At 39.0% G+C, this 13,756-nt stretch overlaps 1 protein-coding gene across 1 annotated transcript in view; it reads left to right on the forward strand.

Annotated features, from left to right (window-relative positions):
• The first annotated feature begins 3,769 nt into the window (after positions 1 to 3,769).
• The window catches only part of si:dkey-65j6.2 (pleckstrin homology domain-containing family G member 4B), a 35,988-nt gene continuing 26,001 nt past the window's right edge, over positions 3,770 to 13,756 (forward strand). The window contains exon 1 of the mRNA XM_036592154.1: positions 3,770 to 3,904. Coding sequence (XP_036448047.1) covers positions 3,902 to 3,904 — 3 coding nt within the window. The 5' untranslated portion in view covers positions 3,770 to 3,901. The remainder of the gene's footprint in view (positions 3,905 to 13,756) is intronic.

Below are 13,756 nucleotides of genomic sequence, written 5' to 3' on the forward strand. Positions count from 1 at the left end.
ACTGCTGACAAAACCAGCGTATTATTCCCCTAAAGGGCCCAAATCCTACAACTTTCTTGTATGTTGTTTTTTCCCTTCAGGTTATTTGTGTTAGTTTATGCATAAAAAACATTTGCTCATTTTTATGTGAACATTTTCTAATCCCTGAGAAATAAACAGGCTGTTATTTCTACTGTGTCCTTAAAGGGCCCAAATCATGGAAACTGAATTTCCCTTGCTTTTTTAAAATAAAGGGATTTGAAGTAGATTCAAACATACTGTTTACTTTTGAGTCCATCTCATTTACACAGATCCACCTATTCAGCCTACAGCAGTTCAGCTCCACTGATTCATGCTGAAGTTCTAGGCTTTTCAGAGGTTTTCCAGCTCTGAGTACTTTAAGTTAGGCATAAAACATGGCAGCCAATCAGAACAGAGCTTATTTTCATATATATATACACAGCCTGTTTAATTCTAAGAGATAAAAATGACCAGGCTGAAAAATGGCCATGTTAAAATGAATTATGACACACACAAATGTTAAAAGTGTGAACAATAGGGAAACAATAAAATTCAAGAAAAATGTAGGATATGGGCTCTTTAAGACTGATATATGAGCTCTGTTCTGATTGGCTGCCTCATTTCAAAGAGCAGGGTAGGCTGAAACACTCTTTATAACTTCAGCCTGAGTGGGCGGGGCTAAACCGCTGCAGGCTGAATTGGTTGGAGATTTGCATGTGTGCTGGTTTTTGTGACATCACAAAAAGGCTGATTTCAAAATGGCCTGTTTTTTGCAGCTTAGTTTCCATAAATGGAAACTCACCCAAAGACCAATGAGGAGAAGTGTGAGATCTCAATTAATGTGAAGACCAAACTATAAAAGAGCATTACCAGGAGAAGAACTGACAAACCAAGTATTTTGCTGCCATTGAATCTAGCATCAGCACCGCTATGGCAAGCGAGTTAGCAGCCGGCCAACACTGGAGTAGCCAGCCAACATAGGACACCTGAAATACCAGCGGGTATTTCTCACACCACACAAGTCCATTCTTCATGTTCTTGGTACCGAGTAACGCTGTATGATTGCTTCAAATTCACAGCAAATCTGTCCGAATAGCAGACGGTCTTTATTCTTTATTGTAGTTGCAAACATTACGGTATGACAGTCATAACCAACACCAGCAATTTTTGAAAACTATGAAGCTCTGTTATGAAGCATGTTATAAAACAGCTCAGCTGTTTTGGTGTCCTGTCTTGGCCTGAAGCAGGAACTGGAGCACTGTCCCGTCTGAGTGAGTCACCACGCTGGGCTCAGATTCTCCAGGCTGGTTTCCTGCCACTGATCTTTATTTATTCCCAGTTGCTGGTTTTGTGACCGTTGGCTTTGAAAAGGGTCTCAACAGTCTAAACTGAAGCTACTGGGCTCATACACACCCCTGTGCGTCTGAGATCAGGAGTAAAAAAGCCCCTCAGACTGGGACGGCGGGACAGGGGTCTAATCACTGCTATCTTTGACTGCTGTTGCTCTAATGAGTCTACAGGGGAGAGCAATTTCTCACTCAGCACACTCAGGAATTAGACTTGGGACGTCTCGGGTTAAGTGCGGGCCTCCTTCTCTCTCTCTCTCTCTCTCTTTCTCTCTCTCTCTCTGTCTCTCTCTCTCATTCTCATAGTGGCTTATTGTGTGCTACTTGTGTGCTGCTAGTTTAGCTGATAGTGTGGCAAAAACTTAAATTTACACCATTTTCCCTTCACCTCAAATGTAGTCGACCAGCCAAGACATGCTTACTGTCCAGAATTATCATCTTTAGTTTTTCACTGGAGCTAATGTAGCTAACAAGTAGTGGAAGCTACAAGGCTAGCATTGTGCACATTGAGTTCAAAAGTAATGTCTAATGGACTTATGTGGTTTCTGACTCTGTATGACTACCATTATTAATAAAAAGGGACAAAAGCATATCGTCTGGCTAATACGGCACTACCAACCATCTTGAAACCTGAATTTTTCTGCATTTTTATAGATAACAGTAAAGCATAGTGTCAGAAACCAAATACACAAGACTATCTAAGATTATTTAGCGGTTTAGCATAGTTTGAGGCAGGTGTGATGATAAAACATGTGATTTGCACAATGCTAACCTAGTAGCTTCCTTTACCTGTTAGCTACATTAGCCTTGTTGCCCCAGTGCAAAACAAAAGAAGCTGACAAAAAAGTAGGCTTGGCTGATGGACTGCTGATCTGGGATGAGGGGAAAATTGCGTAAAGTGCAGTTTTCTAAAACTAGCATTTAGTATGTTCTTTGTTATATTGCGTTTATTTGATTTAGCACCCTTTTGGTGTTTTTGTCCATCAGTATTCTTTTAACTACAACACCAAGCATGCATTATGCACATGTCATATAACCATTGTGAATCACCCCTACCATAGCTATAACGTCAATAATGTCAGCTAGCTAACATCTTCAGAGCAATAAATCGATGGTTAGGTTAAAATAACCGTAACCAAAACACTAGATAAGCCATGTTAGCTGGAGATATTGAAACAGCTCATTAACAATAAACTGTTGGCAAAAAGCTACAGACGCACACTGGGGTCGCGCCGGGTCGTCATGGTCTGTAACGCCACTGTAGACGTTTTCCGCAAACACCGGCTCCAGAGAACAAACATCTACTCCTTGCTGAGCACTCGCTCTGTCGGACGCTAACAGGGAGATTAATAGGGAATTTGAGGGAGAAAATGAACTGTTTATCTGAAAGCGGCTGTAGCAGCAACTTTAAAGCACGAACTGCATTGAGTGTAACGTTAGTCAGCAGTGAAATGCAGACACGTATGACGTATTCCTCCGTATGACAAAGATTATTCCTTTGTTAACAGAACAAACCCATTTTCCTCTGCTCATCGTCAGCTGTCCACCCACTGAAACTGAGATAAGGCCTTTTGCCTTAAACTCCTTTGCCTTAAAAAGTTTTTGCTTCAAACTTGAACACTTGAGTGCGCTGAACATGCTCAACTCATCATCGTTGCTATTGTTATTGCTTTAGCGAGCCTCCTAACTGTTAGCATAGCAACTGAGGCTAAAACATATAGATGTGATATTCAGCCTCCTAACAGAAACAAACAGTTCAGATCCTCTTGTAGTTTTTAAAAAGGCTCCTCCCACCTTCAAGAGACATCATCTGAAGGGGGTTTTCCCAGTCTTTAAATTAGAAAACCTCACTCTAGAGACTACTGAGGCACCACTGTAGGGTGTTTACAACAGCTGTAATGATGGTTCCATTTTTCATTTTGGCCACAGTTTCCCTTTAAACTCACACTGAGTGGAGTTCAATAGAGTCAGGCTCTTTTTCCATACTCTCTCAGTCGTGTCCAGCACACTTTATTAGCATTGGAACGCATTGTTTAAAACAGTTTGGCTGTTTTATGCAGTTTGCAAGAAAGTTTTCTGAGACGCCACAATGGTTCACGTTTAAAATAGCTAAGAAATTGTTGGACCTCCGATCAGTTAAGTGGTACATATAAAAGTATCCAACAGTGACACCATGGGATTCATCTCTAGCGCTAAAGAGACACAAAGGAAATAATGGATGAGTGCGTTCTTAAGGGAGATCCCCCCCACCCCCCACCCTCCCCCAATCTCTCTCATTCTGTCTCTCACATCATTGGACAGTGTATGTTAGCCTCTCTCAAAGTCAGGGAAGACAAACATAGCTGTTGGAGAGAGCGAGAGAGAGAGAGCAAGAGCGAGAGAGAGAGAGAGAGAGAGAGAGAGCAAGAGAGAGTGAGAGAGAGAGAGATCATGTTGTGAGCAGAATGAGAGAGATTAGACGTAGGAGAGTTCACTGATGGGCAGACAGACTTTTCTATGACCGCTGAGGACAGAACAGACATGACTGACTGGACAGCAAATTCACTCTGGTCAAAATGGTAACGTTCTTTCTACATTTTATTCTGCCCAGCTGGCTTACATATTGTACTGCACTGAATCATGGCATGATTGAAATGTGTGCGTTAGTTAAACATACAACAACATAGTTTTCTAACGTAAACTGACAACAGTTGTAATATATTTTTATTATATGTGGAAATGATGTAAACAAGGCATTATTTTTTCATTGCTATCATTTGCCTCAAATCAGAACCAACACATGCTAGTATAGAGCATAATGTTTTTGCGTTGCCTGTTATGTCTGTTTCATTTACTTTGTGGTAGCTTTTACATCATATTTGGCTACTTTAGTTTTTAAGTAGTAACTGCCTCATATTAAATCTGCGCAGTTATTTGCTCAGGCAGCTAACAGACTCAGTACTGTAGTCACCCCAAAATGAGCGTGTAGTTCTCTTGCTAGTGTGGGTCAGTAGTCTTTACCAAAGCACACAGTTTTGTGCCTCGTCTGAAGTGAGGCAGGTCATGAGTGGATGTTCAGATGGGTGATATGACAATATATTATTGTGATCAGGATAAATTAGATCACGATAAGCTTTTCTGAGCATACTGATATTAAAAGTTCTTCCAGAAACTTTTTTGATGAAGAGGTTTAAAAGAGGCTCTGGAGTGTCGTACCTGTTTAAGGCTTCGCTCTGTTGTCGAGAGTTTGCATCTTTCGTCTGGAATAGTGTAATTGTTCAGGTTTTATTCAGATGTAGTGAGGAAAAAGCTTTGTACTCATATGTTTTGGTAGCAGTTTTAAATATGGCTCTACTGTTGCATTATGTCAGTTCTAACTTAGCGAACCTTAAAAAAGTGAAATATCATAACACGTATTGTGTATCATGAAATCGTGTGAAAACATCAACTATAGTGAATTTTTAATGTTATATTTTTGCCACATTGCCCACGCACAACTAGATTGTTGTGCTGAAAATATTTTACACAAAAGTAAACTGGATAAATAATAATGTAAGCCCAAAGTGAAGACTGCCCAATAATGACGTCCCTGATCTCATCAATGAGTGTGCTTACATGCACTTAATAATCTAATAACTGCAGAAGAAGTAATTCATCCAACGCTTACATGCACTTATTAGGGTAATCAGATACACGAGTCAGGCAGTTGCTTTGCAACCAGCCAATAATCTCACACAACAAGACACGATGTAGCAGCCAAAAGTCATGCTGTGGCTTTGCTTTTCAAACATCGAAGATGAAAAATATTTTAATTCTTCTGTTTGTCAAGCATGTAGTTGTTTCAGTGTCATTCCAAAAGAAATTAGAGTAAGGGCATACATGCACTGAAAGTCAGCTCTCTATTAGATTTCTTTATTGGATTTCTAGGCCTTAATTTGATCTAAGATATCAGAGTATGCATTTACACGACGACTTGAATAATGAGATAACTGCAGAAACCCGATAATGATCAAATTATTAAGTGCATGTAAACACACTCAGTGTCAGACAGACTCAACTTAGCCTGTATTACTGAGGACCTGGGAGCTGCTTGGAGCAGCAGAAAAAGTCCAGTTTCATATTGGTCACTTCAGAGAGACTGTGTTGGTGTGGACTTTTCATGACTATAAAATGACATTATATATAGTGATGTTCAGGCAAGAAATGGACAGGATCATTTATGGCATGTGGAGAAGAGAAGAACATCAGGTGAAGCTGGCCACTACAGGTCAAGCTATTCTGAATAAAAGAGTGAACTGCTTCAGTTTAGGTTCAAGTTCAGGTCTTTATTTGTACCTGTAGGTGAAATTGGTTTTCCATAGATGAGTCAGCGTCCATCTATCCATCTTGACACACAGACAAATTGGCTATTAACAAAAATAATAATAATAATAATAATCAAGGTTCCAGCCCTCTGTGCAATGTTACTACAGTGCTTTGTGATTGATCTAATGAAGACTTGTTAATTGATCAATTATTGCCAGATAGGGTGAGAGAAATTTGATAATTTGGTTAATTGGTAATTCCAGTCCATTGTTTATTAATCACTACATATCATCGCTGTCATAAAAAGCCTTTTATTTTCAAAATGGTAGCTTTATAGGACAAGGGAAAATATTCTTAGCTTTTAATAGAAATTAATGGAACAAAATTTTTTCCAAGTAGTTCTGAACCATTTGGTCCTCTCATCATGAAATTTTATAGGGCATGTGAAGGCCAGCTCATAATTTGTAAAACTGTGTAAAATTAATAAATAAATAAATAAAAACGACAAAAATGTAGATAGTTGTTGCATCAGCGACACTATGTCTGGTGCTCACAGGTAAACCTGAAATGCAATATGACAGAAATAGTTAAAATATGGATACATAAGCTTGTCTCAATGGAGGCAGAATACTGTCATTACATAGTACCTCTGCAAGCAAAGATCAGGCCATCGGGACGTTTGGGGAAATTCCTAGTGGTTTGGTCTGCGTGGGCTGGACAGCCTTTTTTTTTTTTAATTGTACATCTCTCTCTCTCTCTCTCTCTCTCTCTCTCTGTCTCTCTCTCTCTCTCTCTCTCTCTCTCTCTTTCTCCAGCTCCCTCTTTTATTTTTGGCATCAGCCTCATTAATAAAGGGGAATTCCACTGATTCTTGTAACTGTCCACCGTGGAAGTACACACTAAAAAATGTGGTTCTTAGGGTTCTTAGTAAAGGAAATGGTTCTATTTAGAACTATAAGGTCTGTATACACTAATTTGTGTGTAAAATGGTTCTTTGCATGGTGAAATGTTTTTTTCAGATTAATGGAGAATGTGTTTGATGAGTATATGGTTCTAGATTTTTCTACATTTTTGAAACAATGAGTTCTATAAAGAACCATTGAACCATTACAGGGGTCCTGGGTTCTTTAGAAGATATAATGATGTGTGTGTGTGTGTGTGTGTGTGTGTGTGTGTGTGTTTGTTTGTATCTCAAAATGCCAGTATTGTGCACATCTGTCTCAGTCCTTATAAAATTATAAGTATTTTTGATCATTTAGGACTTTCTAATACACTGTTCATGCATTTGTTGGTAGCATGTAGAAACAAGCATCATCGAGGCCTTGCTTTCAACGTCTGTTTCTGGTGGTCAGAATCAAACACATTCCACAAGTCACTTGTTTATATGGTGAAACATATAAACATATAACCATATATGTTTATATGGTGGTGTAATATTTCAAGAAAAAAATAATATTTAATAATAATATTTCGAGAAAAAAGTCGTAATATTTTGAGAAAAAATGTTGTAACGTTTTGAGAAAAAATGTCTAATATTTCAAAAATAAAGTCATAATATTTCTTATACTAATAATAGGCTGGTGCTGATGTACCAGGAGAGACAGGGAGACTGAGTATTTCTTTATGGGTGAAAGCGATATGAAAGTATAACTCCACCAGCTCCTCAACGCCCCTCGTTTTAACACAGAATATTTTTTCTCGAAATATTACGACTTTATTCTCGAAATTGTACGACTTTATTCTCAAAAGATCATACTGTATTACTTTTTTCTCGAAATATTACAACTTTTTTTCTCTAAATATTACGACTTTATTCTTGAAGTCTACTATTTTTATTTTTATTAACAGTGGCCCTAAAACGCCATCATAGAAACAGCCTCAGCTTCAGAAGTTACTGCTGTTTGTGAGTCAGTTTTTAAGGTACACCTTCAAAGCCAAGAGACTGGAATCAATTTAATCCCATTTTTCAATGCTTAGATATGCAGCATACAGCATATCTGTCTGTCCAGTGAGATCTTACTGGTTTGTCAGTGGTGACAGTGATGGATGATGTAATAGTTCCACAGACAGCATGTCCATCTGTTTATCAGACAGACAGTGCTCTGGTCTGGAGATATTTCTGTGACATAAACACAGGAATCAGAATCATTTCCTCTTTTGGTAACCAAGTGAAATGGAATTCCAAAAATGTCTTTACACGCAAAGCAACTTCTAAAGGCTCATATTAAATGGAAAACTGTCAAGTAAAAATATTCTTTTATTTAAATAGAAGAGTAGAATGTGGTATATAAGCATTGTTACCACACAATAATAGGCTACATATGTATCATTCACTCCTCAGTCCAAATATGAAACTAAGATGCAAAAACAGCCTGTTCTGTCATTTTGTGTTTTTGTGATGTCACAAAAAGCAAAACATTCACATATATTCCTCTTTTCAGCCTACAGCAGTTTAGCCCCGCCCATTCACACCGAAAGTAATAAGGAGTGTTTCAGCTCTGTCTGATTTAAGATTATATGATGTAATACAGGGCAGCCAATTGGAACAGAGCTCATTCAAATATATCAGTCTTAACGGCACAGTAACAAAGTCTGTTTAATTCTAACACAAATTTTAAGAGAGGAAATAAAATATTTGAAGAAATGTAAAATATGGGCTCTTTAGAAGCGTGTGCATGCATAGGAGAGAGACAAGGAAAACTCGGAGGAGACTGTGGGCTCTTAATCTACACTGTATCATCAGCACTCACTAATTCTGCTTTCCCATGAAGCTGAGTTGCTGCTGAACACTACTCTGCAGACACTACATACAAACCACTAGAGCATCACCACAAAAAGAGTCTTCTTTTTGGTCAAAAAATAACAAAAACGGCCTTAATATAGATTTACCTTAATAGTCAGAAGATAATCATGACGATAATCATCATGATGATGTTTCAGTTCGAGCTGTTTGGGGCAATTTGGGGAAATTACATAGGTCCTTTATCCCATACAAACGCTGGCCTCCAAAAAGCCCTACATTATTTTTGACAAAAGTTTTTGTTTTTGTTGTTGTTTTTCCTTCCCGATGTTTACCCAGATATCCATCCATGAACTGTTACAGATAGTCAAATATCAAGGTAGGAGTGTCTAATAGAGTGGACAGTGAGTGGACACAGTGTTTAAACACTCCAGCAGCACTGCTGTGTCTGATTGTACCAGCGCAACACACACTAACACACCACCACCACGTCAGTGTTAATGTAGTGCTCAGAATGATCCACCACCCAAATAGCACCTGCTCTGTGAGGGTCCATGGGGGTCCTGACCACTGAAGAACAGGGTAAAAGGGGGCTAAGAAAGTATGCAGAGAAACAGATGGACTACAGTCTGTAATTGTAGAACTACAAAGTGCACCTATATAGTAAGTGGAGCTGATAAAATGGACAGTGAGCGTAGAAACAAGGAGGTGGTCTTAATGTTATGCCTGATTGGTGTACATTGCTACAAACAAGTTCCATGCTAAAGTAGACATTTTTTATAGCTACACTAAAGAAAGTTAAGCATCAGTTATAAAACCAATATGTATGATTATATGAAACTCATATAGTCTGCGATTTTAATGTAAAATCAATACAAGGGCCTCGTATAAGACTCAAGATTTGTCGTTATGAAGCACCACCGGATGCAGGACTGTTCAAAGGGCAACTGTCTTTTTCAATTCCATTCAAAACGTCAGCCACAATTCACTGTCATGTGATGTTGCCAGTGTTTCTGTCTTGGCCACAGACTCTTTCTGACATGCCCCCAAACACATTCACGCTCGCACAGGAGTAAGACCAGTAGGTGCCGGTTAGTCATGTGAGCTGATGAATGGGTGTGAGGGTCAAAGGTGGCTGGAAGACAACTGTGAACATTTCATCACGTCCTTCAGAGGGTGAGAGGAAAACACTGTGTTGGTGAGACAGCTGCAGGAAGGATTTAGCCCTAAATCAGGACATGAGGACAACTGATTCAACACCTTAGTGCACTTCAAGAGGTTCATTCTCTATTTGTGTTTTTATCAATGGAACTAAATCTCCATTAGTCACTACATGTACAGTATGGCTGGCTTTACATGCCGAAACTTTGATGCAACTTCAGTTGCTTGAAACTTATATGAAACAAAATTGCACTTGAGTTGCATAATGTACAGCATCCTGATACTCAGATGCAACAGTTGCAACCATCTTAATGTTTTGTTAGTACATTTTGGGCCCAATAATCATTGTTTGAAAGCAGTGTAAATAATTGCTTCATATTTGGTTGATGGATACCTGGTTGTTCAACCAGTTCTCAGTTTGAAATCACCTAATCTGCAAAGATTTCAGGTTGATGCCATGTTTCCAACTAATATCCCAGAGATCTAACCAGACTTGGCCCAAACAGCAAGCTCTTCATTAGGATTGTGCCGTACAATGTAAGTTATACTGCAGTATTAAACATGAAGAGGTATTTCAGAATTATGGTGCGTCAAATTTTACGTCTGAATAGGCAAATAAACACTTTTCACCCATTTATATTTTAGAGAGCTCACTGACTGGTGGTGTGGGAGTTCACAGATAAGTGCCGCTAACAGAAAGAGGGGGAAAATCAGAGCTAAGCATGATAGCATGGCAAAAACTGATGATAGCAGCTCAGCAGCAGCTAAGAGCTACATTCACCGCAGAATACATTCAGTTTCAGCTTTCAATCCAACACCAGATCCTCTCAGATATCCTCTAATTGGGTGTCATTTTAGCACCACTTAGCTGGAACCTGTGCTGTGTGGCACATTGACCTGCTAACTATGCTATCAATAGCTTAGCCAAAATGCTACAGTCCCAAACACCACAGAACAGATTCAGTTTCAGCTTTCTGTCATCAGTCGCTCCACTTTTTCTCTCAGACATTACTTTTTATCATCTACACTTGTTTCAGCAGAGCACCAGTTAGTCAGATTCAAACCTGCACTGTGCTGTGAGGCACTGTTTGGGTTTGTAGCCTGTTTCCTAAGCTAATGTTAAGCTAGCTGATGAGGCTACAGATTTAATTTTGTCTTTCTGTGCCTTTGACTTCAGTTGCTCGACTTCTGTCCCTCAGATTTGAATCAGTACCATCTAAACTAGTGCTTTAGTTAGCCAGAAGTGAACATGTTCTGTAGTAAGCAGTGCTATCATGCCAGCTAAGCTTATACTAACCGGCTGCTCTCTCCTAGTTAGCAGCACTGTTTAATGCTTAGCCCTTGTTAGATATTTTGACATTTATTGAATGATGGCTTGAAAACTGTGCACTAACTTGGTGACCATGTCAACAAACTAAACTTTTTGATTGTTTCTGATTTTGAAATAACGCTGGAAAAGACAGCTTAAAAGCCTAAGTGAAGTTTATTTGATGGACAAATGTAAAACATACAAGATCCTAAAAAGCACAGACTGAGACTGAGCATCCATTCCAGATGTAGAACGGTTGAGTAAACCACTAAAAATGTAATACACCAAGCTACTGTATTTGGATGACCGGACAAGAGTGTGTGCATTAAACGAATGATCCTACGAGCGTCCATAAAGCTCCAAGTCTCTTGTGGATGTGAAAGGACAGCTGAGCTAAATCCAGCTGACACTAAAAGAAGAACTTGTGGGCCATGAGGTCAGGAAACAGTGGGAATGTGAAACTGCAGACTCCTCCGGGATACTCGCTTGCTCTTTGCGGCCTCTTTCAAACCACACAGTACTAAATCAATCTTACAGACTGGGCTAGTTGTTCTGAGTCAGTCTTTTAGACCATAGTACATACTTCAAAATAAACACTGGTTCCACTTTTGGTTTCCTGGAGAACTTTTTTAATAGTGGGCTCTTTAAAGAGTCCTTTTGTAAATGAGACATACAAATGTATGCAAAACCTCTTTAAAATATAATGAACCTCCACATAATGTAAGAGTTCTATTGCATTTGAAGAGTTTTCTGAAAACACATACGTCCCACCAGAAACCATTTAAGACACTGTATTTTCAAGAGCTTTTAGTCTCATAATAAACAGAGGCTTTTTCACACTGTGCACTGTGAAGGTGAATGTCCAGAAGTACATTAAGAAGCGTTTGATTTTCTCTGGACTGAAACAGAACCAGACTGCTTTCAAAAGGAATTGCTGATTTAAGAGGAGTGAGTGTGTTGATAGATAGTTCACTGAGGTCTCGGCCTGTGACCTCAACCTGATCTGGATTCACAGATCTCTTGCGGTCCACTTGACTGAACAAGCGAAACTGAAGACCAGGCATGTTCTACAGATGCCTGAAGAACAGCTCACTTCCCTAATAAGGCGTATGATGCAGCCAGGTGTGGACAACCATGATGGATAGGCCTTTTTTATAACACAAAGTAGCGCCACTGAACACTAGTTGGTCTGTCACAAGACTTGGGTGACCACTTGGGGTGGCGCGGGGTCGGAAAGCATAAATGCCACCCTGCTGGAATTCTCTGTGGATAATAACCTTGCTCAAAAAAGCCTTCTAGTACTACACTATAGTGTGGTGATATGAGTGATGTTGTGATGTTGTCACATTATTATGTAACTGTATAAATGTTCTTTACAGTTACATAATAATGTTCTTGCACATAGGTTCTTGCACGTATCTCATTACAAAAATGGTTCTCAAAATAACCATCCATTGAAAGGTTTTTCATGGAACCAAAAATTGCTCTCCTGTGGCATCACATTAAGAACCCTTTATTTTTAAGATGGTACACTCTTTAATGCAAAACGTGCCAAAGGGAACCAAAAAGGGCTCTTTGGAGCTTTTGGTTCCCTAACCATCTTTGAAAAGAGAACTATGAGTGTGAAGAACCTTTTAAAGGTTTAAAGAACTTGACATGATATACACCAATTTAAGGGTTCTTCCTAGAACCTTTAGATTATATGGAGGTTCATTAAACTGTCAAAAGGTTCCTCACACTCATGCATCTCATTTACAGAGATGGCTGTCTAAAAGAACCATTAATTGAGAGGTTCTTGATGGGATCTTCATGGAAGAGTGACACAAGGTGCCAAATGAAACCAAAAAGAATTCTTTGGATCGATGCTATAAAAGAACCACTTTAGATTCCTTAAAGAACCTTCAGGTGCATTGTATTGTTTGGATTAGGGTTAAGATTAGCACCAGAGTTAGGATTAGGATTAAGTTTTGGGTTAAGTGTAGGGTTAAGTCTAGTGAAAAATGATGGTGATTTTAATAGACATTTATTTAAATACAAATTACAGAAGGTAAGCATCTACAAAACATCTACAGGCAGGGAATCCAAAAAGGTTTCTGAACCTTTCAATGAAAAAAAAAAGTTTTTTTTCACTAAAGTAATATTTTACCTAGAACCGTATTTCCAACGTTAAGTCAATTACCTTATTAATCTTTGTTTTTAAGAGTGCAGGCCATCAACACACTCCTCACCAGATCCAACCAGTAACCTGTCAGCTTTTTATAGTCCAGTTTTGGTGTGAAGCCACTGTTTTTGGTGTCACTAAACCACTGCCAGTCTTGGAGAACCCAGCATTGATTCTTTTTTGATTCAAGAGTAAAAAATAATGCCTCATAGTACAGGGTGTCCCAAAAAAATTGGTATAATTTGAGATGTGAATATCTGAGTAACTACATGTCCTGTGCAAATGAAATTAAATAGGCTTTATGTTGAACAAAACAAGATTTATTTATCAAAATTCGAACAAGAAATTCAGACGGATGTAGATTTTACAACCGATTTCACAGCTTCACAAAAGTAATATCTTCCGATACTGGTGGTCGTCCAGACCCCTTTGCCCTGCACAGACATGTGCCATGTCCAAATCTGTTTTCCAGTTGGTGCATTTTTATTGAATTTTCTCAAAAATGCACGCTGCACACTCTTGTTTGACTGTGTTCGAGCATATTCTAACACACAAAATGCACGAACGCCATTCTTCGACGTTATTAGACTACGAAATTTTTGTGGGACACCCTGTATATTGACAGGGGCAGAAAGAAGGGCCTGGATTCGATTCCCCGTCCAGGCAACCAGGGTCCTTTCTGTGTGGAGTTTGCATGTTGTTCGTGTGTCTGCGTGGGTTTCCTCCCACAGTCCATAGACATGCAGTCAGGCTAA

The sequence above is a fragment of the Colossoma macropomum genome, unplaced genomic scaffold, assembly GCF_904425465.1.
Source record: "Colossoma macropomum unplaced genomic scaffold, Colossoma_macropomum, whole genome shotgun sequence".
NCBI lineage: Eukaryota > Metazoa > Chordata > Actinopteri > Characiformes > Serrasalmidae > Colossoma > Colossoma macropomum.